We start from the raw sequence: 25,696 nt of genomic DNA on the forward strand, positions 1-25,696 counted from the left end.
TCAGGAAACAACAGGTACTGGAGAGGATGTGGAGAAATAGGAACACTTTTACACTATTGGTGGGACTGTAAACTAGTTCAACCATTGTGGAAAAGAGTGTGGCGATTCCTCAAAGATCTAGAACTAGAAATACCATTTGACCCAGCCATCCCATTACTGGGGATATACCCAAAGGATTATAAATCATGCTGCTATAAAGACACATGCACACATATGTTTATTGCAGCACTATTCACAATAGCAAAGACTTGGAATCAACCCAAATGTCCATCAATGACAGACTGGATTAAGATAACGTGACACATATACACCATGGAATAATATGCAGCCATAAAAAAGGATGTGTTTGTGTCCTTTGTAGGGACATGGATGCAGCTGGAAACCATCCTTCTCAGCAAACTATCGCAAGAAAGGAAAACCAAACACGGCATATTCTCACTCATAGGTAGGAATTGAACAATGAGATCACTTGGACACAGGAAGGGGAACATCACACACCAGGGCCTATTGTGGGGAAGGAGTAGGGGGGAGGGATAGCATTAGGAGATATACCTAATGGAAATGGCGAGTTAATGGGTACAGCACACCAACATGTCACATGTATACATATGTAACAAACCTGCACGTTGTGCACATGTACCCTACAACTTAAAGTATAATAATAATAATAAAAAGATAATCCTAATTAACAAGCAAAAAAGAAAAATCATTAGGTAACATTTATATCCATTGAGAATTATAGTTGAAGCAGAGAACTGAATAATATGATCCCATTATTATCTGAAATTATCATGTTACATATGTAAATATTAAGTATTTCCTTATTACCTGTGTTAAAAATTACTTTAGTGACAAATTTCCTGATTTTTTTTTTTCCGTTTCTCTAAACCACTAGTATGATTGCACTACATGTCACTATAGTAAGGGAGTATGTTTCTATATTCAGTCCTCTAAATTAGATTTCTTGAGGTATAGGCTTACTGCTTATTGCTCTGTTACTGAGATTTATAAACATCACTGTATGTCTATAACTAGGTTAATCAGAAGATTATGGAGAAGAAGATAATTTGATTTCCCTGTGCCAGACACATTATCTCATTTAGTTATCTATCCTGAATAAAGGAGGCATAGCCGCCAATCATCTACCAGCAATCCATAAAACTTCCAAGGAAAAATTAATTCCAGTTGTCTTTTTTGCTATGCCAGTAATACTATGCTTTTCATAGTATTATGGCTCAAAGGAATGATTCTATGGCATGCATATGATACCAAATTTGATTTAAAAGTAGTCTCTTTACAATTTTGTAGTCATTCTATAAGGATTCACCAACTGGTAATCTCCCTTTTTAAATTAAAAAGTGTCTAAATGCTTACTGTGTCCCTGAGAATCTGTCTAAAGACAGATAAGCTTCATTTACATAACTCAGTGATGAAGACTACATAGATTTTGTACCATCTCTCTCTCTTTTTCTGCTCTGGTTACAGTTTTCTTCCAATAGAACATGCAGGGCTCAGAGCTTCAAACACTTACAGCCTTTATACTGCATTTTCTATTGGAAGAAAAAGAAAAAGAGATGGGGGGAGTGGGTGGAAACAGAGAAACAGAGAAAGAGCAGAAAAGAAAAGCCCAATTGTGTATATGCTGGAATGACTAATAGTCATATCTAATTTAAATGAAGTAAACATCCAACATATGTAGTTAAGTAGGTAAATACCTAAGAGATTCCTTGATTAGGTGTTTAAAAAACTTAGGTCTTATGAAACTTGAAGATAAAGCTACAATGCATCTCCTTTGAAAAGGTTGGGGATGCTTGTTTCTCATTATAAGTCTTTTTAATTCATCTCTTACTTGCACAAAATGTATTTAGAGATAAATATATATATTTAAATTTTCTCATCTTAAATGTTTAATAAAAAAGAAAAGCATGTAGTTTTTTTTTTTTTTAGAAAATTGTGTTCACCACATCAAATTTAGTTTTATATATGGAATGTATCATACAGATATATTACGGAAAATTTTATTTAATGCACTCTAATGTCAGCTCTCTTGCCCAAGTCTTCATCACTTCACACCTGGGTTACTGCAATAATTTATTCTTTCTTGACTTCTACTTTTCCCTACCCAATCCAGTAAGATAAGCTTCCTCAAATATCACTTTCATCATGCCCTGCCCCTGTTTTAAAGTCTACTGCCAGTTGAACGGTGTCCAAATAGTTTTTGTTGGAATTCCAGCCCTTCTATAATCTGGCCTGGCCTTGCCATCCAAATGTATCTCCAGGTATTTCCTAATACTCCATTCCCCACTCTAATTAGGCTATCTTTTGTCTGCCCCTACACAGTGTTGGGTACTTTGCTGCCTCGGCACTTCTGCTTCTTTAACCTGAAATAACCTCACTTTTTAGCTTTTAACTTCTTTCCTTTCCATCTTTCAAGGGCCATCTTTTGTCCCTCTTAATATATAAGTCCTACAAGCATCCACCTGCCATGTGTATACTTTCCTAGTCTGACTTCCTAGCAAGTAAGTCTGCAGTACTTAACTATTTCTGCAGAAAATGTGTTATGACACATTTTCTCATCCATACTAAGTAACATTTTTTAAACAGTGAAACAATTCAATGGCTCCTAAATGAAATTTATTTTACAATCAGTGGCATATTATATAGGTTGATTGGAAGTGTTTTTCCTTTCTAACTGGCACAGAAAATAATGGTGCATTTTAGAATTTATGACATGTTAAGAGTTGGAAAATCAGTGTGTACTGTATTAACATATTTATATTAGCAATTAATATTAACAATTATTTATTGTTTCCTAATGGTTTTCTGAGTGTCTGGTATATTGCCCAGCATCATTGTAAATTTTGCTACCACGAAAACCTTTTTTTTCCATCTTACTCCCTTAGAATATACTACAGCATCAGATATGTACTTGAGCTGTTTTGATTCAATTAGTGAAACTGTTTTAATTAAATTAAACTTCACAAATATAAGAAACATGCTTGTTTAGAAAAGTGCTTTTATGAATTATTGTTATTTTCTTTTATTTTAAAATTTTCATTGAAGTATTATATACATACAGAAAAGTACACATAAGCATACAGCTTAATACATTTTCACAAACTCAACGTATCCTGGGTAGCTAGCACTCAGACTGAGAAGCAGTACATTACCAGGACTCCACAAAACTGTCCTTCATACTGTTTTCTGGTCACATGGTTTATCATTATACTGGCATCAAAAAACATAGATTACAAAAAATCAGCCGGACGTGGTGGCGGGTGCCTGTAGTCCCAGCTACTCTGGAGGCTGAAGCAGGAGAATGGCGTGAACCCGGGAGGCGGAGCTTGCCGTGAACCGACATCGCACCACTGCACTCCAGCCTGGGCAGCAGAGTGAGACTCCATCTCAAAATAAATAAAATAAAATAAAATAAAATAAAATAAAATAAAATAAAATAAAATAAAATAAATAGATTAGTTTAGGAAGTTGTGTCCTTCATATAAATGAAATCATACAGTACACTTCAGTTGCTTCTTTTGTTCAACATTCTGTTTGTGAGATTCAGCCACATCATTGCATGTGGTTGCAGATTGTTCATTCTCGTTGATGTATAGTATTCTGTTTTGTGAATATACCACAGTCTATTTCTCCTTTCCACTGTTGATATATACATGGGTAATTTCCAGTTTTGATCTAATGCAAATAGCATTGTTCCAAACATTCTAGGACATTTGATTTGTTATACAAATGTACTAATTTTTCTTGGATATGTATCTAGAAGTGGGAAAGATGGATCACTGCGCATGAGTGTTCATCTTTAGCAGATGCCATGTAACCTTTCTCCAAAGTTGTTTCCATTTATATTCCTCTCACCTGTCTGTAAGAATCCTGACTGTTCTACCGCTGCACCAACATTTGGTGTTTTCTGTCTTTTTCATTTTAGCCATTCTAGTAGATGTGTATTGTATGATTATTTTATTTAATTTTTTGTATAGGTTTAGAAGAGCTTCCAACAAGGTTTTTGGATTTTCTTTGAGAAGTGTGGTCACAGTTATAGAAGACAAGTACTTTCGATTGAGCTGTAGGATTCACATGAAAATAATTACTGAAGCTATTACCATTACTCATTTTTGTTTTTTTTCTTGACACTGTAGTTTGGGTAGTTTCTGGCAATATCTTTCTGTTGATATTTAACTATAGTTACTTTTGGCTTTGTGGAAATCTACTGACCATTTTATTTAGTCTCCAGAGTTATCCATTTGACTCTCCTAACTTCTGAGTCACAGAATTATGCTAATTCCTGGAAGTTGGGGGTGACTTAACAATTTGTTGGTTACTTCCTTAGATTAATATTATTTATTTTTTGTTTACACATGTTTACAATTAATACTAGCATTGTTTACTGGGAAATAAAGTTAGAAAGAAAGCATTTGAGCCTCACCGATGCTACAACTATCTATTGTAAATATATCTTGCAAGTAAAAGCCATGGTTTAAAATCTTTGCATTAAATCCCTAATGAATTAATAGTTCTTATTGATTTTTTTGTATGTTCCAAGATATTTTGTGGGTTTTGAGTATTAGATAATTATCCTATACTTCCATTTCTTTATCCTGTGATTGCTGAGAGCAATACTGTGGTCATTTTTTTTTGGCAATATTCTTTCCTACTCAGGAATGTTCAGGCCAGGACATTTGGCCTCTTACTGAATCATAAAGCTGTATCTCTTAATTGTTCTAAAATTAAAGGTGCTGACTTCAGTATATTTAATTCCAGAAGTTTGTATAGAGTGTGTGGCTAATTACAATAATAATTAATTATGACTCAGAAATGAGAAAGGTCTATTCCCTTTTGTCTGTCACAATGTTTCATTTACAAAATAAGGCCTTAGAAAATCACCAAGGGATCAGTGCAATAGTTTTATGGAACCATGATGAATTTTCAAGTATTTATTTTGTGGTCTGGAAACTCAAAGTGCTGAGTACAACCAGGCAGTGATGGGGTGCATGTTAAGAGCCTCATCTTGAATGAGCATGTGTAAGACCTTTCTTACATTGTCATTGGGTAAAGAATACATACTATTAGGATTTGCCTTTTTCCTTGGTAAGCAAGACACTGATTAGTTCATAACTTATAAATTGCTGCATTTGGTTTGTTTCTTAACTCCAACCTTAAGTATATTGTTATAGTCTCATTTAATAAATTTTTTTTTTTTTTTTTTTTTTTTGGAGACAGAGTCTCGCTGTGTCACCCAGGCTGGAGTGCAGTGGTACAATCTCAGTTCACTGCAAGCTCCCCTCCTGGATTCATGCCATTCTCCTGCCTCAGCCTCCCAAGTAGCTGGGACTATAGGTGCCTGCCACCACACCCGGCTAATTTTTTTTTGTATTTTAGTAGAGACAGGGTTTAACCATGTTAGCCAGGATGGTCTCGAGCTCCTGACCTTGTGATCTGCCCACCTCGGCCTCCCCAAGTCCTGCGGTTACAGGCGTGAGCCACCGCGCCTGGCTAGTCTCATTTAATAATTCTAAAATATGCTTCAGGACATGAACTCTTTTTAATGTCTTTTGCATTTCCAAATGTCTACTNTTTTTTGGAGACAGAGTCTCGCTGTGTCACCCAGGCTGGAGTGCAGTGGTACAATCTCAGTTCACTGCAAGCTCCCCCTCCTGGATTCATGCCATTCTCCTGCCTCAGCCTCCCAAGTAGCTGGGACTATAGGTGCCTGCCACCACACCCGGCTAATTTTTTTTTGTATTTTTAGTAGAGACAGGGTTTAACCATGTTAGCCAGGATGGTCTCGAGCTCCTGACCTTGTGATCTGCCCACCTCGGCCTCCCCAAGTCCTGCGGTTACAGGCGTGAGCCACCGCGCCTGGCTAGTCTCATTTAATAATTCTAAAATATGCTTCAGGACATGAACTCTTTTTAATGTCTTTTGCATTTCCAAATGTCTACTAGATGGGTGAGTACCTAGTATTAATAATATGTATTGAAATAAGGGTAAACATATGTATAGTATAATAAGCCTTGTGTAAGAACACACAAAAACTCATACATGTACACCCATATACATATGGAAAGAAAGACCAAAATATAGAACACAATTATTTGCAGGTAGTACAATAATATGTTATTTTTTCTATGATTCTTTATTTTACATTTTACATAGCATTTATTACTATTATGATAAAACATTTAAAACAAAATTTGAAACAGAAAAGGTAATATAAAATAATGTATTTCATTTGTGCTAAGCAGAGAAACAAAGTTTGTTGGAATTGATGCCTCAAAACTTTGGTCAAGCTGAATCTCAGTGTTAAACAATCAGTAGAGGAACTGGCATTCTCCTAATTGTTCTAATATATGGATGGGTCTAATAGTCATGAACAGAATAGTTTTGCAGACCTCTATTGTGAAGGAATCCAAAATGAATGAGTGTACTTACTGTTTGATTTGTGGGTATACTATAACTTGAGAGTTTTCTTTTAAATAGTTTTTTAAAAAATATGATCATCCATAATCAGTTATAACATTTTGTCTGAAGTAAATTTCAAATATACCTTGATGGTGTTTTAATTTTCTGTTTTCCTTTGAATTGGCAAAGTATTGATTCTTTAAGGTGATGCCTCTTGAACCAACTTTCCTTTTGTAATTCTGGCCATAGTTAAATGGCATCATCATTCCTTTTGCTTCTCAAGCTAGGAAGCTCCGTCATCCTAGACTTTTTCTTCTTTTTCATATCTCAGTTTAAATTGTTACCTAGGGAACATTAAATCTAAGATATCTTTGGAATCGATTTTCTCTTCTTCATTTCCACTACTTTTCTTTATTTTTTCTATTCTATTCTAACTGCCACATTATTGATTGTTTATTTAATTTTTGCCTGTTCTAGCTGCCACATTACTGATCATTCTGCTTCCAGCCTTTCCCATCAAATCCCTCCACCACATTCGTCCAGTAGGATCCTTCTTAAATACAAACTTGATGTAACATCCTGTTTCTGAACTCCTTCAATGGCTTCCATAGATCTTCAGGGTAAGATCTGCCATCCAGCACAGCATGTGAGGACTGCCACATACTTCCAAATTCTTCCTACCCTCATCACTTACCACTGTACACACACACACCAGCCATGACACACTTGAGTGTCTTTTCTGATATGGCTGATTATATTGCCTTTGAACATGTTATTTCTTCTGTCCCAGATGTTCTCCCTCTGCTCATCCATTTGCATCCTGCTCATCCTTCAATTTTCAATCTCAGGTATGCCTGGTCACCTTTCCAGATAAAAACAAACCAGATTTGACCATTTTCTTTGCCTTTATACCTGACATACATTTTCTATTATTTATTTACATGTCTTCCCCACTAGACTATAAACCCCTAAAATAGTTTAGCTCCTCTTGATCCCTGAAGGATGTTCTCTCTCCTATTATTAGCTAGCTTTTAAGAGATAAGGTCCCCCTTCTTGATATTTAACTCATCTGCTCCCCTCTAGACTGACTGTTTGCATTTACTTTTCCTTGTTATGCATGTTAAAATTTCAGGAAACTAATTACCTATCCACCCCACCCACTCCTCCAGTTGATCCTATAAAATGGAGGAAATAAGCAGATTTTTTTCAATAAGGATTATAACAGTATTAATTGCAAAACTGAATTGCAAAATAGAAAGGATCTTCTGTTTCACACCTTATTTCATATTTACCCAACAACACTCAGACATAGGCACTGAAGCTGGAAAGTGGTGGACCTCCCCCTATAGAGGACACTTTCATCTATGGGCGTAATACAGAGAACAGAACATGGATGGGGCTGGGATTCTAAAAGTTAATTAGGTCCTAATGAGAGACAGAGACAACATCACTGTGGGGAGTGACTCTTCTCCCGGTTAATCTGGGGCAATAAATTCACTAAGGTTGAATATCCACAGGGAGGAGCAAGTTAGGAAGTTGAGAGAGAGTGAACAGTTCGTTCACTCCATTCTCCATTCTCCAGAGTCAGGAGATCAGAACCCTGTCTATTGTCTGAAAAAGAATGAAGACTTGGAAATTTGCTAACAGCAAAAGTAACAATACCAATTAAAGTATAAGGAGACTTTTTTTTTTTTTTTTTTAACTAGAAAGGTAGCTATTTTAATAGAAGTACCACATGTATCAAGGGAGATGGGTCCTAGCTTATAGCAGTCTTAGTGATGGTCAGGGTCTCAATGAACCCTGGTCCTAATACCACAGAATGCTTTTGTAGATCCTGCATCCAAGCAACAAATCCTAGATTTCAGCTCAGGAAGGAACTCAGAAGCAAGTATTCTGATGACAAGAAGGTCCACAGAGCCTACTCTGGAGAGGTATACATATCTAGTTTAGTTCATTTTAGAGATTTTGTAGTACCTAATGCCAGTTACTTTAAATGGCCCTCGTTCATTTACTCAACAGTTAAGTCTAAGAATGTGATTGTATCTACAGCTACTGAAAAGCGAAGAAGATACTGAAACTCACTGTTGACTGGTCTTCAGACAGCTAAAAAAACATCAGACATTGATAGTCGTCATTTGATTGGTGTGGCAAATGGGTTGCAATCAATGTGTCATCCAAAGAATGGAAGTGAATGCAGATTGAGTGAAGGCAACAAAACTTAAGCTTCAGGGCCCTTCTTTTGTGTGGACCCCTTCCAAGGCTCTAAAAGGGTAATAAAATGTGTTCACAGAGTTACAAATTAAGGGGGAATTTTGCAGAAGTAAGATATTTAAGCTATGATAAGACCATTGTATCCTTCGACTTCAACTTCTCCTCTGGTACATGTTCCTTAGTGTCCAGTGACACTGGGGAGATCTTCGCTATTGTTTCGGACCCAAATTTCTATCAATACTACAAACACAAGTATAGCTATATGTGAAGCTGAAAGTTTTGAAGCTTCCTGGAAAAGAATAAAAATTATCTTTCTGTTATTTCTGTAGAGAATATAAATACTACAACTTTTTTGTCATAGTAGTAGACATTCAAAGATTATATAGCCAAAAATGCAGCGAAAAAAAATGTCACAGACTCTTGTCAGATGTTAACAACATTGTTCTTAATTTCTAGATTTTGTGAGATTTGCAGTATTTGTCAGCTTTTAACAATTTGAAATTTATGTGAACTATTTTCTCACTTGAGGAAACTCTTCATAATTTCGTATTTTCCAAGGACTTCCCAGTTGTGTAAGCTTGAGGCCCACACAACCCAGATCTGCCACTGAATAGAAGGCATTTTGGAGAACATTTATGTTCTATTATCTTTTGCTGAGACTTCTCTCTGTTGCCCTCCAGTTGGAGATACAGAACAGTTCTGTTCAGAAACACCGTTTAGCAGTGGTAAAACAGAGAGAGATGTTATCCTAGTTTCTGTTGGCAAATCCCAAATGAATGAGTGTTCTAATTTGGCACTATAAGTTACTATAGGCAGGCAACATACTTTGTCACCTTTGTGTATCTAGCACAGAACCCACTATTTGGTGAAACCATACTTAAACGTTCATTGAGTTAATATGAAACCCCTTTACAGGCCATACATCTGTCTCATTCTTGAGTTGTTTATATATGTATTGTGATAATTAGATTTAAAATAAATAGAAACAATATTTATTTCAAAGACCCTAACAAGCCTATGCGTTGGATGCTTTTTTCTTTTCCTTTTTTTCCTCCTCTCCTCCTCAACGTGCTGAAATTGTCCTCCTGCCTCTGTTTCTTCTTTACTTTCAAACTCTCCCTTTCTCGGGCATCTAGATTACCGTTTGGTATGCTGATGAGTCTGACTTTCTCTGATTTAATCCATTGCTTTCATTTATTTCCAAAATTTGGATTCTTGCTTTACTTTTTTCTTTTCCCGTAGGATTTCTAAGATTTGTACAGTTGTTTCCAACTACCATCTCTGGAGTGATGATTTAGTTGTGAGAGCTAATAAAGTTTTGCTGTAATTTATTAAAGATGTCTGGCAACTGCTGAATATTCACCTATATTATTGCTAACAGTACCAGTAAAATCTAGGTTGTTATATAAATCAAAACGTCCTTTATAAAGATTAGAGGGGATCTGGAAAGAGTTTGTGTTAGTGAGATTTTGTGTGTGGTGCCAGATTTTAAAACCATATAATGTTGCATTTTTACCATCTCTATAAAGTATTTCCCAATAATTTTAGTCCACATAGATGGCTCATCTTTTTGACTGCCTGAAGGAAATATTGCCACTAGCATTTATGCCTCATGGAATGTCTGAAATGATTGGACCTTTGAAATCCTCCAATTTATCTACATATCCAATGCACTATTGTATGCTCTATTATATGACATTTGAATGTATGCTTTCTAAAGCTCCTTGTTTTTGAAGAGATTATTAGTATATTAGGAGACTATTTGGAAATACAGAGAATATGATGAGATCTTGAGAACTTCACTTTAGGATCAAGACATAATCAGAGTAGAGATCTACAAAAGGTTCCTTTTATTGGCCGAAAGGCCCAGAAATTGATGAAACTTGCCTAAAACTTGATTGAATACCTTAAAGTATCTGAAGAGTATGTCAATCAAAATGATTGCAAACCAACAGGAAAGCTTAAGAACAGTTAAGTCATGCAGGTAAATGTTGGTAGTCCCCATCTAACTTCTGTCTGAAAGTGAGGGAGCCTCAACTAGCACTTCTATTGGGAAATTAATTTAATCAAGAAAATTCTGTTAAATGTTTAATGCATCTAAATCACTTCATCTCTATTATTTCTAAACCCAATAAGCACATGACAGGATAATGGATTTATATTCTAAATGGGGGTTGTATCTTAAGCCAGGACATAATTTGTTAATTGTGTAGTCAAAATTATACTCAAAATATGTTGAATCACCCTTAAATTATTATGACCTAGGCCCTTAGCAGCACAAAATCTATAATGTATTTGTTTCTTTCTCTCCCCAACTCTCTCTCTTTCTTCTTCCCTTCCTTATTTCCTTCTTTTTTCTTTCTTTTTCTGGGCCAGTTGGAGTTGAAGTTTCTTTCAAAGGTAGAAACGAGAGGTAATGGAGGTACAAAGAAATTCACCCCATGTTATAATGTAACAATGGTTAAGAGAATAGGATTTAGAGTCCTGTGCCTTTTTTGAGTTTTATACTTACTAGAAATCTATAATTTACTGAAAAAGTAAATATTAATATTTATAGAATATAGAAAATATGAATGAGGTAAAATTTGTAACATTCTTAGTATGGAGCTTAGCATATAAGTGCTGTTTAAATGGTAGCCATCAAAACAACCATCCAGTTATGCTTTAGTTTCCAGCATCACTTTGCCTCCAGACGCCAATGGGGTAGTCAATGATTCTTCCTTACTGACATTAAAAGCCTTTGGGTTCAATACATATGTATCTGTACCAAAGAATAAGTTCTTCCCAAAATAGACCTATTCCCAGTTGAAATTAAGTGCCTAAACCTAAAAACCAGATCCTAGACCCTACTAAATTGTTCTTTGAAATGAGGTCTGTATTTTGAGGTCTTTTGGGAAGGATTTTTCTAACCTTTATATATGCTAGAAGGAACTAATAGGATTTCTACATGTCAAGTATAAACCAGACAATTTTGTATTTTTACATCCTTCCAATATATGTTGGGGTGGGAAGAGCAGATTAGAACATATAAAGATCTACTTTCCTTAGTAACTAAAAATTAAAATTATTTTAGTACTCTGTAACACTTTAGTTCATAGTTTTTCTTCTCTTAATTTTTTATTTAATAACTATAAAAACACTTGGAAGGAGCCTATATCCACTTATGAATTGAGGAATCCTTTGCAGTGTGAATTATTTCACACTCTAACTTATCTATTTTCAAAAAGATGTTCAGATACTTTTTTTATATAATTTTTTTGTTTTGTTTTAGTAATGTAAAAGACTTCTATGGAAGAGAGAATACCTCTGTAAAGTTGTTTTCTAAACTGTCCCTCCCATCTCCCTTTGAAAATCTGGCCAAACTATGACCCTTCCTCCCATGTACTATGTCCATATCTATCTATCTATATAATTTTGCAAATGATTTTGGGGATTTCATAGATGACCCTGAAGCCATTCATGGAGTCCAGATTAGTCATTTCAAACATATGTGCAATAGTGTTATATGTAACTACTATACCTGCATGCCTTATTAAATGTGTGAGTGTATATGCATATATGGATAGGTAAATAAATAAAGGGTATGAATGAGGAGAAAAAGTCAGAGCTAGGAGCCTGTAATATCAATAATGCTTATGTGCCTCCCTAACTAGGAGTTGTTTTTGTTACTCATAGCCTAAGTATGGTTTGGAGTTTTTCCTGCTTTCCGGGTAGCCAGCGATAAGACCATAACTGGCATATATGTATGTACATATATATGTCTACGTGTATGTATGTATGCATATGAATGTATGTATGTATGTGCTTTTATAACTTGTTTTCCTTTTAAAACTAGAAAGTTTCAATGGAACAACTGAACTCACTGAGATTTGGCCATTCTAAAATAGACAGGTGTTTAGTTGACGAAGGCAAAAAACATGTGAAACAAGCAAGCAAAAAACCCAAGCAAACAAAAAAAGATTCAGTGAGAGACATGAATGATAAAAGTTAATTTTCTATATTTGTAGTATTTTAAATAAAACATATTTTTCTGGCAAGCTAAATTTCCTCTCTCATTTGTAACACATTGAAATTCTGACACAATAATTTTATGAAGATAAATTAATGAAATATACCTTGACACTTTAAAATAAAACTAGCAGGAATGATTTCACTGTTCAGAAATGTCTAAAGTGTGCTTTTATTTTTTCAGCTGTTGTGTATTATAAAACTTTCATCATATAGAAGGTGTGGAAGTTTTACACAAGTTTTGGGTGCTCACTGAGTTGAAATTGAGAGTTACTCTTTTCACTAATCCCCTCTAGAGTCCCCACTGAGCCCAGATTTTCTAATGCCATTCCAATTTCTAAGCTCCTTCAACCCATATTCTCCATATAAACTGAGTAAAATTTTAGTTCCAGCAGAAAGTCTTTTTTTAAAAATCCTGTAAATTATTTCTTATTTTGCATGAGCATTTATGGCTATACAAAACATCACCAGCCACACTTGTTTATGAGCACTTACTATTGTTAAAACTCACTGTAGAATTTTCCAAATTAAATAGGCACACAACACCCAAAGAGTAATATAAATGGATATTATCAGGGGAAGACCCTCTCAAAAAGTCTCAAGTGGTGATATTTCCTGGTGGATTTGCTAAATCTACCAACCATGACACTGGATTTGTCAGCCTCTGAGTGGATCCATCCTCAGGAATAGACTTGAACTAACTAAGAGAAGTGCTGTATAAAAGTCTGAAGGCCACCTCATTCATCTACCATGAGAAATCTAATTGCTTGGAAGCCTAGAACACTTGCGTTGGCACAAATGATACATTTGCCGTCTATAGGCACATGTACAAAGAGTAAATCATCATCCGAAATTTGCCAGCATCAGAACAAGGGGAGACTTGCTCCCAGGCTCTTTTCTGAGCCGTTATATATGGATGTTTAAGTTTATTTTCACAGGATGATGTATATCTTCTTTTGTCTACATTCTTGTGGACAGGGCCTGCAAGGGGATTCATGGCTTTAAATTCCATTAGATCAGTGACCTGAGTCTTTCAAATGAACGTCAGATTCAAATCTCTGAGTTCGTCCTTCATATTCCTGGATGCTCAATAAATGCTTAGTGACTTCTAAGCAAAATTGGAAGCATGGGTTCCATGCTATACTGCAGGATAGGAATGAATTTGAACCCAGAGAGATGGACTCTCCTGGTTATCCAGATGGGCATCTCTCTTAGCCAGGTCAGAGGTTTTGTAAAGCCTGCCATTGCTATAATGTAGGGTTTACTACAAAACGATTGTCTTGGAAATGTAGCAAATCTTTTTCATATCAAATACAATATAGATTTAAAGGCTTTAATATTTTATATAGTGTAACTCTTAACAATTTGCTGCCAAAATGGTGATAAAATATACAGCTAATTATTCATTATGTGTGGCATGCCATTTCATTTTAAAACACCTGCATTGAATTTTGTTTTCACTAGCTATTATTTCAGATTCACTCTTGAAAACTGTCAATTTTTTTTTCCTAATGCTAACTCAGAAAATAGAAAGTGAAAGACAAGATTATGGGACCAACAGGCAAGTGCTGCCTTCTTAGTAGTTGTGTGTCTTATGAACTTTGGCATGTTTGCATATTTCATTTGTTTTTATTCATCTGTAAAATGGAAATAATTGTAGCTATGTACCTATGCAAATGGCAGTTGTGAAGATCAATATAAGACTTTTAGAGGTATCCAACATCTAATAAGCACTGTTGTGTGCTTACTGGTGTTAGTGTTAATTTTACACAATTTTTTTTCTAGATCAGGCTTCACTTATCAGGTGGATGCATTTACACCTAATCAACTTTCTACCATCACTGAGCTGGAAAAATCTCTATCAAGTGTGACTGAGAAAATGCATAAATTTTGCATTTCTTAAAACTGGCTTAATTATGTGAAATTTTCCTTTGCATTTAAAATCCTAAGCTAAGCAACTAAATAAATAAAAACTCAATACAATGTGATGTTCACATTTAAAACCATGCGTACAGGTTTTAACTCTATTCAGCTTCAATGCAGAAAATTCAGTGCTGAGAAAGGACTGTCACAAATGCACGCAGGGCCAAAATACTGTCTTTTAGCACACATTTAACTCCAGGTAAAGACCTGATTTAAAATTCTTCCCTCCCTTCCATTTTCTCTCTCTCTTGTCCTTTTCTTTCTTCTTTTATCTCTCCCTCCCACACATATTTAATAAGGAATCTGCTATATTTCATGTACTATATTAGGTTCAGGGACTATAGTAGCAAACAAATCAGCTATGGTCTCTGCCCTCATAGAACTTACAATTTAGAAGGAAAGATGGATAAAAAGTAACAACAGCAACCACAAAATATGAATAAAGGCATAATTGAGAACTGTATTGAACACCTCACCATACTTCCCCTTTCTTGCCAGGAAGACAAAGGATGTCCTGGGGAAATTCATTCAGATGTAATGCATAACCTAAGAAATGCTCTTCCAAACAAAGCTATTCAAGTTCGGTTCATGAATATGTATGCAAAAATTGACTTCACTTCTATTCCTACTGTCTTAACATTCATAATAATGTGTGCTGGTTTTGTGCTTTAAAACTGTAATTGTATCTTATTTTAGAGTTGAGTAGATATATGGACTATTTTTAAGTATTGGTTATAGCATGGACCGCAAAATCTTCCAACTATGAGAGTACACAAGGGACTTACGTAAAAATATAACTGTTGAGCCAGAATCCAATTTGTTAGATGTTTTAAAGGTACAAGAACTCTGAAATATCAGTTTTTTCATCTATCAAATTAAGGAGGTGGATTAGATGGTCTCGGAGGCCCTTTGTAGATATAAACTGTTACAAATTGTCAGAGAACCATTTTTACATTAAAACTTTTAATGCACTATATAAACAGTTATCTAGGGATTTTAAAAGCTTTTGTGTTGATAAAATGCATAATTTATAGGCTCTCACATTATTCTAGTTTTATTCTTTTTTCTTTATAATAGAGGATGAGTTCTAATCTCATGAGAACATTTCTCATAGTTAGACAATTAGAGATTTTTAATTTTCTTGTGTCTGGCACCCTGAGAAGCCAGAAACCTCACTTATGTAGCTTGCAGTGATCTACTTTTATTCACATATTGGTGCTATCTGTATTTTCTAATAAAACAAGTTGCATCTGTTTTCAATTTGATTTTTCTTATAAGTGGATAAAAAAAAGTGATTTGAGACTCTTGACAGAAGTCTGCACTATGTCTTTCCCAACAAGTAATATTATGATACATGGTAATCCCTTTGTGAAAGCCTCATAAATGTTGATGAATTGGAAGCATTATTAAGAGTAAACCAAAGCCCGCTTATATTCTGTACCATTTGAACACACTTGCTTCACAAACATGCAGCCAAATTAAGAAAGCTTCCATTTTCCTATGAATACTCAAGACTTAGGGACCTTCATGTGTAACTAACAGACAACAAGATAGCTTTCCAGCCATATATCATAACCTCTCTGCATTGGGTTTGAAGGAAAGATATATTTGTGGAGCCACCCAGACATAGACTATAAATTTAATGAAGGATGTATGTAAAAAATGACTTCCATCTTTATTAATGCCATTTCATTTCATTATTAAACTTGAAACATCTCACAATTCTTAGTGGTACTTGTGTTCTATTTTTTTTTCTTTTCTATTGAGAATCATTTATGACCAGATTATGTGTCTTGTCCTTAAAACAGATATTCTGTCCATTTGTTTAATTTCTCTTCTTTGCCCTCTTCAGTCTCTGTATCAGACGTTATCCTCAAAATTATTATCAGTGAAATTTATCAAATGCTTTCTGAGGCCCAACAACAATCCTTTCTTTTTTTCTTTTTTTTCTTTTTTTTTTTAGTTAGGCAGACCCTTACAGCCTTGTTTTATGTTGACATAAAAATGTCAACACTCTGATTACTAAAATATGTGTTCTATGTATGGTCAATGTTAGTTACAGTCAGTCTGGTCTCTAGTCATATGGATGGATTTGATAAGCAGAGTGATCCATACCCTTCTCTTCAAGCATGATAGATCATTAAGAACCCGTTTTTCAAAAATGGCATCTGCTTCATTAAACAAATATGTTTTATTTCATATATAAAATTCCATGTTCTTTGTAAGGTTAAATTTTGGGGAAATACGTCATATGATTTATGGGGTAATTAGTTGTATTAAATTTTGTTTTTTTGCTCAATTCATCCGTGATGACACTACAGATTTTTCTTTTTAAAATATCATTTCAGTGTGTCACTCCTCTGCTTGAAGCCCTTTAGTCATTTTCATGGGATCTCTAGGATGAAATCCAAATGTCATAGCCTGACTTAAAATGACCATTCATTTTCTGGTCCTGACACAGGCTTCCAGCCTCATCTTCTTTTTTATCTGAGCACTTCACTGCAGCCAGATGTAGTCACTCATGTTCCCAACATATTTGGAGTACTTCTGTCTCTGTCTCAGTGTTCTTGCTCAGATTCTCTCTTCTGTCTGGTTTGAATTTGCCTCTTTTGTTGTTTACAGAAAACTTTTCTGTCTTTCATAGTCAGATTACTTTACTTTGCCTGTGAAGTCATTGCTGAAACACTTCAGCAATGGCCGAAACAACTAGGGGAAGAGAAGGGGATTTAGCTGGGGAGGGAGAAAGCTAAGATTATATAAGTATGTGGACTGTGAAAACACTGCGATGTGGCATTACTGTGTGGAGGTACTGTGAGGACATTTTACATACATTTTTTTCAACAGCATTTCCTGTATTATGAATTTCTTTTATTTAATAAGAACATAAGTATTATTACCATTATGACCAATTTCATTGACATTAGTATATACATACCTTTATCATGTATAGAGCACAATACTTCGTTTTGGATACACAAAGAAATAGGAGATAGGGTTTTTGATACTGGAGCAAGGACAGGAATTTTTACGAAAAATATAATAAATGCAAAACATTTGGGAAATCTGAGTCCTAATGACTAAAAATGTGGTCATCAATACTTAGTACCTGGAAAAGTATCTTGAACAATAAACATTTATTTTATGATGAATGTGATTGCTTCATATTGTTATGTGATAATAAGTCTTAGATGCTTCCCTTATCCTTAGGGGGAAAGAAAAGGAAAAAAAGTAAAATAATACTTTTCACAGAAAATAAAAATGTTGCACAGTTATTTATTGTTTGGTTACTTGATACGTGACCACCTACACTGAAATTTCAAAAAATGTTTTTGTTTAATCATTAATAGCTTGACTTTAGTTTAATATCCAGCTCTGTTCAGTGTCTTATGCCTCATTACAAAAGAAAATTTTCATGGTGATATGCAGTCTTAAGGGATATGTAAACCAGAGAAAGATGAGGTGATCAAAGGTTATCGTGACTTAAAATTGTAAGATCATCCAAGGAGTACCTGTACAGACATGCAGTATTTGTCTAAAGGGAAATTATCTTTGTTAGTACAGAAACTTTCTATGGATTCAAAGTTTTTCTTGTTCACAATGAGACATTAACACCTTTTATAACCCAATTTCTTAATGATTTTAAAGACTATTTTCAAGAATGCACTACTTGGTATTAAATCCTAACCTGAAATATTTTCTATTCTCTTTAATGCAGTGCTTTTCCCATTATATTGTTACTTATTCACTTTATTATAAAATGACTATTTTAGTGACATTGCAATTATTTTCTATAATTAGTATGCTGTAATATCTTATAATACACTATATATAATTACAGTATAATACAATAATTAATATGCCCAATTTACTTAAATTGGATTTCATAATTTGCTAATTGGGTTTCTTTTGCAAATTGCATCTGGAAGAAATAAAATCTGGAAAGAAAGAGTAGAAGAAGAAGGGATTGCACATGTTAGCACTACCATGTTTTTAAATAGGTTCTTATCTCTTGAGACATAGCAAACTGTCAGTAATATCTCTGCATGTCTCCCCTCACCGATTTTGTACACTGTAGTCTCATTTCGAATGTATTATTCAAGATAGAAAACTTGAAATTTGAACATGGGTTAAACCAGCATTTTGTTTTGAATCTACACTAACCAGAATTAGAAAGAGTCCTATCTTCAGTAATGACTGAAATAAATTTCACACCAGTCCAGGATGTGCCAGAGTCATTTGATTACCCAAAGTACCTGAAACAGCGATGATATAAAACTGCGAATGTTTTCTGATAACACTTACACTTCTCTTTTTCTCTTATAGGTATTAAAATGGGTAGAAGAAGCAGTACAGGCCTCCAAAGTTCACCTCTTATCCACAGATCATTTGGAACAGGCTGTAAATACTTGGAAAATTCCTTTTGATCCCAGCCTAAAAGAGGTCACTGTGTCTTTGAGTGGACCTTCTCCAGTGATTGAAATTCGCAATCCTTTAGGTGAGATATATCAACCATCACATAATAAAATACAAAATACATAGAGGGTAAAATACTTTTCACACACTTGTTTTTGTCAAGTTAATGCCAACTTCATGAATAAATTCAATAAAAACAGAAGTGGCTAAGGAAGGTGTTTAAAAAATGTAACATTTTGAAAGTGCTAGCTATTGCTGAATTAACATAAGATCCAAAAGGTAAAACTTCTCATATTTAAGCAGGTCACATTTAGTAAATTAATTATATTTAAATGATACAAAATAAAAATATTTAAATAAAACCTGAAAGTTTATATGAGGAGATATTTTACAGTAACTTATCTGTCAAATTCAGTATTTTACATTATTTTTAAATGACTCACACCGAATAACTCTTAAAATAACTAATTTTCCACTCTATCATTTTCTTGATAAATTTTAATTTTACAGAAGATATTTGTTAAAAACCAAATTTATATTCTTAGTAAAGGGAACTTTTAATTCACTTTGCCTCTTAACTTAAGTATATTTTATAACCATGTGATTTGTTTGGTACAATTGCTAGTTGATAACTGCAATAAGATTTACATCGAATAACAGTCTAGTAAAGACAGAAATCTTTAATCTTTTCTTAACATTTTCATTTAGAAATATTTTTTACCTAATATTTGTAAAATAGTTATATTTCCACCGTGGCTTTAGTTGTGTATTTTTTCTCTGTATTTATAAATAGGGAAGAGGATAACTGGTTTTCTTACTTTATTTGTCTTAGAAGAAAATAACTAATTTCCAAAAGAAAACAACCTATGAAAATGTTCTCAGAGGCCACAAACACATTAAAATTTACAAGACAAATACAATGTCTTTCTCAAGACTTCTACAAGTTTGACCTTATAAATGGATTTTCCTGTTGAAGTGGCATTCTACTGCAATAACATCCATGTTACCGAGGAAAGAGTTGTGTTTTCTGCTACCTGGAGACTCAGAGTACCTGTACCCATTGCATTATTTTTCTACTACTTTAAAAAGTCACTGGGCATACAATGATTGTAAAACTTTTGATTCAAACATAGGATGCTTATAACTTCTTTCTTTCCTTCTTTCCTTCCTTCCTTCCTTCCTTCCTTCCTTCCTTCCTTCCTTCCTTCCTTCCTTCCTTCCTTCTTTCCTTCCTTCCTTTCTTCCTTCCTTCCTTCCTTCCTTCCTTCCTTCCTTCTTTCCTTCCTTCCTTCTTTCCTTCCTTCTTTCCTTCCTTCTTTCCTTCCTTCCTTCTTTCCTTCCTTCCTTCTTTCCTTCCTTCTTTCCTTCCTTCCTTCTTTCCTTCCTTCCTTCTTTCCTTCCTTCTTTCCTTCCTTCCTTCCTTCCTTCCTTCCTTCCTTCTTTCCTTCCTTCCTTCCTTCCTTCCTTCCTTCCTTCCTTCTTTCCTTCCTTCCTTTCTTCCTTCCTTTCTTTATCTCTTTCTTTCTCTTTCTTTTTTTTTCTTTTTCTTTCTTTCTTCTTTTTTTTTTTGACATGGCGTCTTGCTCTGTTGCCCAGGCTGGAGTGCAGTAGCATGACCTCAGCTCATTGCAACCTCCGCCTCCTGGGTTCAAGCGATTCTCCTGCCTCAGCCTCCTGAGTAGCTGGGATTACAGGTGTACACCACCACATCTGGCTAATTTTTGTATTTTTAGTAGAGAGAGAGTTTCACCATGTTGGTCAGGCTGTTTTCGAACTCCTTACCTTGTGATCTGCCCACCTCAGCCTCCCAAAGTGTTGGGATTACAGGCATGAGCCACCACACCTGGCCTAACTTATTTCTTTATATAACTAGAGAAGTAGTCCATGGGAAAGTCAAGAGTGAGGTGAAAAACTGAACTGTGGCTTAATTCCAAATTTGCTTTTCCTCTCTTCTAAGTTCCAACTATTGGACACTTTAGATAAATGTCAGGTCAGTAGGCGATGGTATCATGCTACTTCATTATACTGCCTCCTTTAATTATTCCTATGACAGATAAAAGCCTTCTCCTGTGCTTCATGGGAAACCGGTTAAGGTTTTACACTTTGTGTAAAGATGCCCAGGGCTCTCATGTTAGTAATACTTTAAGTGCTCTCCAGAATGACATTTATTCTGGTTTGCTATGTTTGCCATCTATTTAATCTAAATATCTCTAGTGACTCTGTGTAACTTTTTTGGTAACCATAGTAATTACTATTTAGGCTGGCTTCGGAAATATGATTACAATCTGCTAATTGTTATTCTCATTTGATGATCAAATCAGCACAACAAATAGTAATCTGTTATTTCAGTTTCTAATGACTGGACACCCTAAAATTAAGTATATTTTAGAAATACATAAAATAATGTTTTGAGTTATGGGTATAAGTGTCAATCAGGTCATAGATACTGGAAATTGAATGTGTTTTAGCCACAGAATAGAAAATAAAGGCTCTTTGGGTTAGTTTGCAGCACACTTTAGTAAAACATGTGCCAGTGTTATTTGAAATTTGATCCTGCTCTTAGTTTTGCGTAGTGTTAAATTAGCTAATATACATAGCTGAGAGAAGGATTGTGCTTGTTACCTTTATGTTCTGTCTTTCAGGGAAGCTGATCAAAAAGGGATTTGGCCTGAATGAGCTATTAAATATCCATAACTCTGCCAAAGTAGTGAATGTGAAAGAGCCAGAGGCTGGAATGTGGACAGTGAAGGTACTGTTATTTCACAAAGTTTGTTTATTATTTTATTTTGAAGTTGGCATGTTTCGTGAAGTATACACAGTGGTTTTTTTAAACATAAACTCTTGCTATCGTGGAGAGTGCTTGTAATAAAAAGCAATGTACATAGGTGTTTATAGGAGGTTTCTTGATCACATGAATTTGGTAGTTTTCAGTTTGAGGACCATGAACATGATCATTGCCACATGATACACTTACAATTCTCAGATAGTTTTCCTATCATGAAATCTGTAGATTTATTTTACTATCTACTTCATGCTTACAAAATAATCAGAGATGGAGCCAACAGAGAGTAACGGTTAGAGCCATAGGCTATGTTGTGAAACTGCCTGGGTTTGAATCTTAACATCACACCTTCACAGCTGCACTGCCTGGGTAACAGAACTTCTCTGTGCATGGCTTTCCTTCTCTGTCATGTGGGGATGGTAGTCACAGTTCTTTACTTTACAGAATTGGTCTGAGGATTAAATTAATATGATACAGCTGAAATAGTATCGTTTCTGTTTCAAAGCAAGCATTCAAGTGCTGTGTTGGCTTTTTTTATTTGGTGGATTTCTATTCATTTTTTTCTTTAGCACAATGTGGTATTTGTATCCTAAACTTATCTTAAGCGGTATATATTTCCTTTAAGAAGGCATTGTATTTTGACAGTATGGAGGAAAAAATATACACTCAAAATTCAAGATACCATAAATCAGAGATCTAGTTCTGCCGCAGATGACGTGTGTGTCCCACGGTGGCAGATGCCCTGAGTGACTTGCCCGTATTTCTCAGGTTTTTCAGTGTACTTCCCAATCTAGTATCTGCATTTCTGTGTCTTAGAGGTTTTTTCCTAGAACAGGAAAAGGTTGTTCTGCTGAGGAATTAACACCCCTCAGGAGCAGCTATTAGCACCTGAAGGGAACACGCTCCAGGTGTCCACTGTGGGAAAAGGCTTAAAACACACCCTTTGAGGGCCTCTTCCTGTTCCTGCATTATCTCCCCTCTTGTTGTTAACATTCCTTCCAGCTGTCAAATAAACAACTTGCTCTAGAATCTTTCTGAAGATATCCTGTACATTGTTTACTCTTTCATTGCCTTTTTTTTTACATAAAAAATGGAATTAATGGGATCATAATTCAAATTATAGAGCTGCTGTGAACGTATGTGTAGCTGATATACTGTAGAAATTCAAGGAGCCGTTTTCATGCCAATCAGTTTTTTTTTTTTTAAAGAATATCTCTATTAATGTCCCCAGTTTAAAGAATGAATGTTTACCTTGTAAATCTATTCAAATCCTAAGATACTAGTTTTGTATTCTCAGAACTCTAAGCCCTGCAGGAAAAATAGAAACTTGTATAGATTATTTCAAGGTGGATAATATAAAGGTATAGGTGAAAAAGCATGTGAAAGAAAATCTGGTAATTTCTTAATGAATGGGCCAGAAACGACCCTACCTGCCTGTTTTTTTCCACCCAGTTCCTTGCACATAGTGCCTGGTATTTATTGAGTGTATTAGATTGACGAATTGTTTTGCTGCTACAATATTTTAAATAAATGTGGCCAAATTTTATGTAATGGTTATTTTGACTAACTTGCCAAAAATATCACTAGCATTGAGTCTGACTTTTTGTGACCACAGTAGGAAGGAATTACAAGAAGTGTCGAGTCTCTTCATTTGTCAAATACTTTAATTTAAGCATGACTTAGCCAGCAGTATCTTGAGCTAGCAAGTCCACTGGAATAATTTTTTCTTGCTTTCTGAATATTGACCTTAAGTAATCCATTATTGACTGTGAAATACGTGCACGTGATGCCATTCTTCCATGTTAGTAGCAATTTATTGTGCAGTACTTGTACCTATTTCCAGGTGATTTGGATTGCTACCAGTGGTATTTCCTCTAGTAAAACTCTTGCCTAGAGGAGGGATATTGCATGTCTGTTATTTTACCTTGTGCCTCACACAAGTATTCATTCAGTCATCCATTCAATAAACATTTACTGACTGCTCTTGGCCATGTTCTGTGCTACTTACTTAATGGACATGAAGCACATTTTAATTGATAATTAGAACAGAGAAGTAATGAGGATTAGTTCTATGAGTGAGCAGAGGCTTTGATCAGGTGAGGAGGTGATGAGAACTCTGTTTAGACAAGTCTCTAAGCTCAGTCTCCTATAATTAAGGGAACAATAAAAAGACACAGTATCTATTATCATTTTATCTTAAATTTTTATCTAGCCTTTACCAAAAGAGCCTCCAGCTCTGATTTACAGCATTTCTAGTGTAGGATTAGTGCTTACAATGAGAAAACAAAGAATAAGCATTATAATGAAATTGAAAAATAATAAACTTATTTTGCTTCTAAATGAAATACCAAAAGAATGTATCAGGTTGATGCAAAGGAAATTGAACTGAATCTGATGACATAAAATCTGTTGACTTTGGATTTCCCTTTTGGATGTCTGATGAATGATAAATGTTTTACATGTGCACTTTCTCAAGATGAGAAATGTCTGAGATTAGATAGTGTATCCCTGGTGCTATCTCCCATGTGCTCGACTATCTGGAAAAGGTCTGCTCTATCACTAAAATTAATAGTGGCTTTTTGAATGTTTCACATAACAGTTTTTATCCCAAATATGGAGAACGATCTATTACTCGACTTTACCATGGTATTCAAGGACCACCCAATTGAGCCTTAAGCCAGTCTTTCTAGTTATCTTCTATCACTTGTTTTTACATTCTTGTCATATGTAATTTTGTACTGTCTCTCTCCCCCCACCACATTCTCTTACCCCATGCTTTCTTCCAAGCTTTTCCTTCCCTTTATAATGCCTTTTCTTCCATTCTGACTTATAACTATCCCACAAAGTTCAGCTCAAATGACAAAACTTTCATCAAACTTTGTCAGATTTTTTTTTCCCTAAAATGCTCTTTTCTCTCTGGCTTTCTATTAAATTTTTCTGCGCTTCCCTTTTGGATTAATTTCTCTCTTGTCATTTTTATTTCTGTACATATTTTCTGTCTCTCTTTTTCTATAGATTGGATTTTGCCACTAGTATATGCCACAGTGCCTGAGAAAGAACTACGTAAATATTTATGAATAAAAATTAATACATTTATTCTGAGGATATCCAGGGAAGCAGGCAGAAGAACTGGTTTACTTAGCCTATAGTGGAGGTGCTAGCATGGAACACTAATGTGTTTAATGATTTAAAATGATAAGAGAGTGGCAGTTTCCTTTCTTATGTGATTTTTCTGGTAAGTACTTTACTGTTCCATCTTAGGGCACTTTCACTAAGCAGAGATAGAGTCAACTCATTTGTATAATTCACATAAACACTCAAATGTTTTAGGTTTCCTCTGATGCAGGTAAAGCATGTTAAAAAGAAGTAACTGGAAATAACATAAAGTTTTATTAAAAACAGAAGAGAAGATTGTTTTATGCTCCTAAACTTCCATTAGTAGGAAAGCTACAGATCATGGATCTTATTTCTGAGCAGCAATATGTTTTTTTCCATTCAGCAACTAATATAGAGTATTAGAATGTAACCACAGAAATTCTTGAGCCAAATTTTGTCCTCTGCTTTTTAAAGGAAACTCCCTGCAAAGACATCAGATAATTGTCAGCACCCAATGTGTTTAGGTGGTACAAATGTTTATATTAGTCTAGGATTATCAGTGTGATCATTTAATTTAACATATCCCCTGGGGTATGTTTCTATTAAGTACATTTGGATAAACTGTCTTTAGATAATCTCCCAAGTACAGAAAGATGTGTACCCAACCACATAATTATACTGGGATTCTGAGACTAGTAGAAATATTTTGGTTTTAGATAGTTACATTGGTAGCCAGAGCCTACTAATGCATTTTCTACAGGGTAAGGATATTTTTAAAATCCTACTCAAGTGGCATAAGCTTGTTTAGGAATCATAATTAAATCAACCTCAAGTCTGAAAGAACCA

At 34.8% G+C, this 25,696-nt stretch overlaps 1 protein-coding gene across 1 annotated transcript in view; it reads left to right on the plus strand.

Annotated features, from left to right (window-relative positions):
• Positions 1 to 25,696, plus strand: part of HMCN1 (hemicentin 1) — a 460,634-nt gene that overhangs the window by 161,124 nt on the left and 273,814 nt on the right. Inside the window, 4 exon segments of the mRNA XM_017848051.1 lie at positions 4,836 to 4,884; positions 6,258 to 6,269; positions 18,883 to 19,054; positions 21,615 to 21,721. Coding sequence (XP_017703540.1) covers positions 4,836 to 4,884; positions 6,258 to 6,269; positions 18,883 to 19,054; positions 21,615 to 21,721 — 340 coding nt within the window.

This window comes from Rhinopithecus bieti, unplaced genomic scaffold (genome assembly GCF_001698545.2).
Source record: "Rhinopithecus bieti isolate Rb0 unplaced genomic scaffold, ASM169854v2 scaffold_27006, whole genome shotgun sequence".
Taxonomy (NCBI): Eukaryota; Metazoa; Chordata; class Mammalia; order Primates; family Cercopithecidae; genus Rhinopithecus; species Rhinopithecus bieti.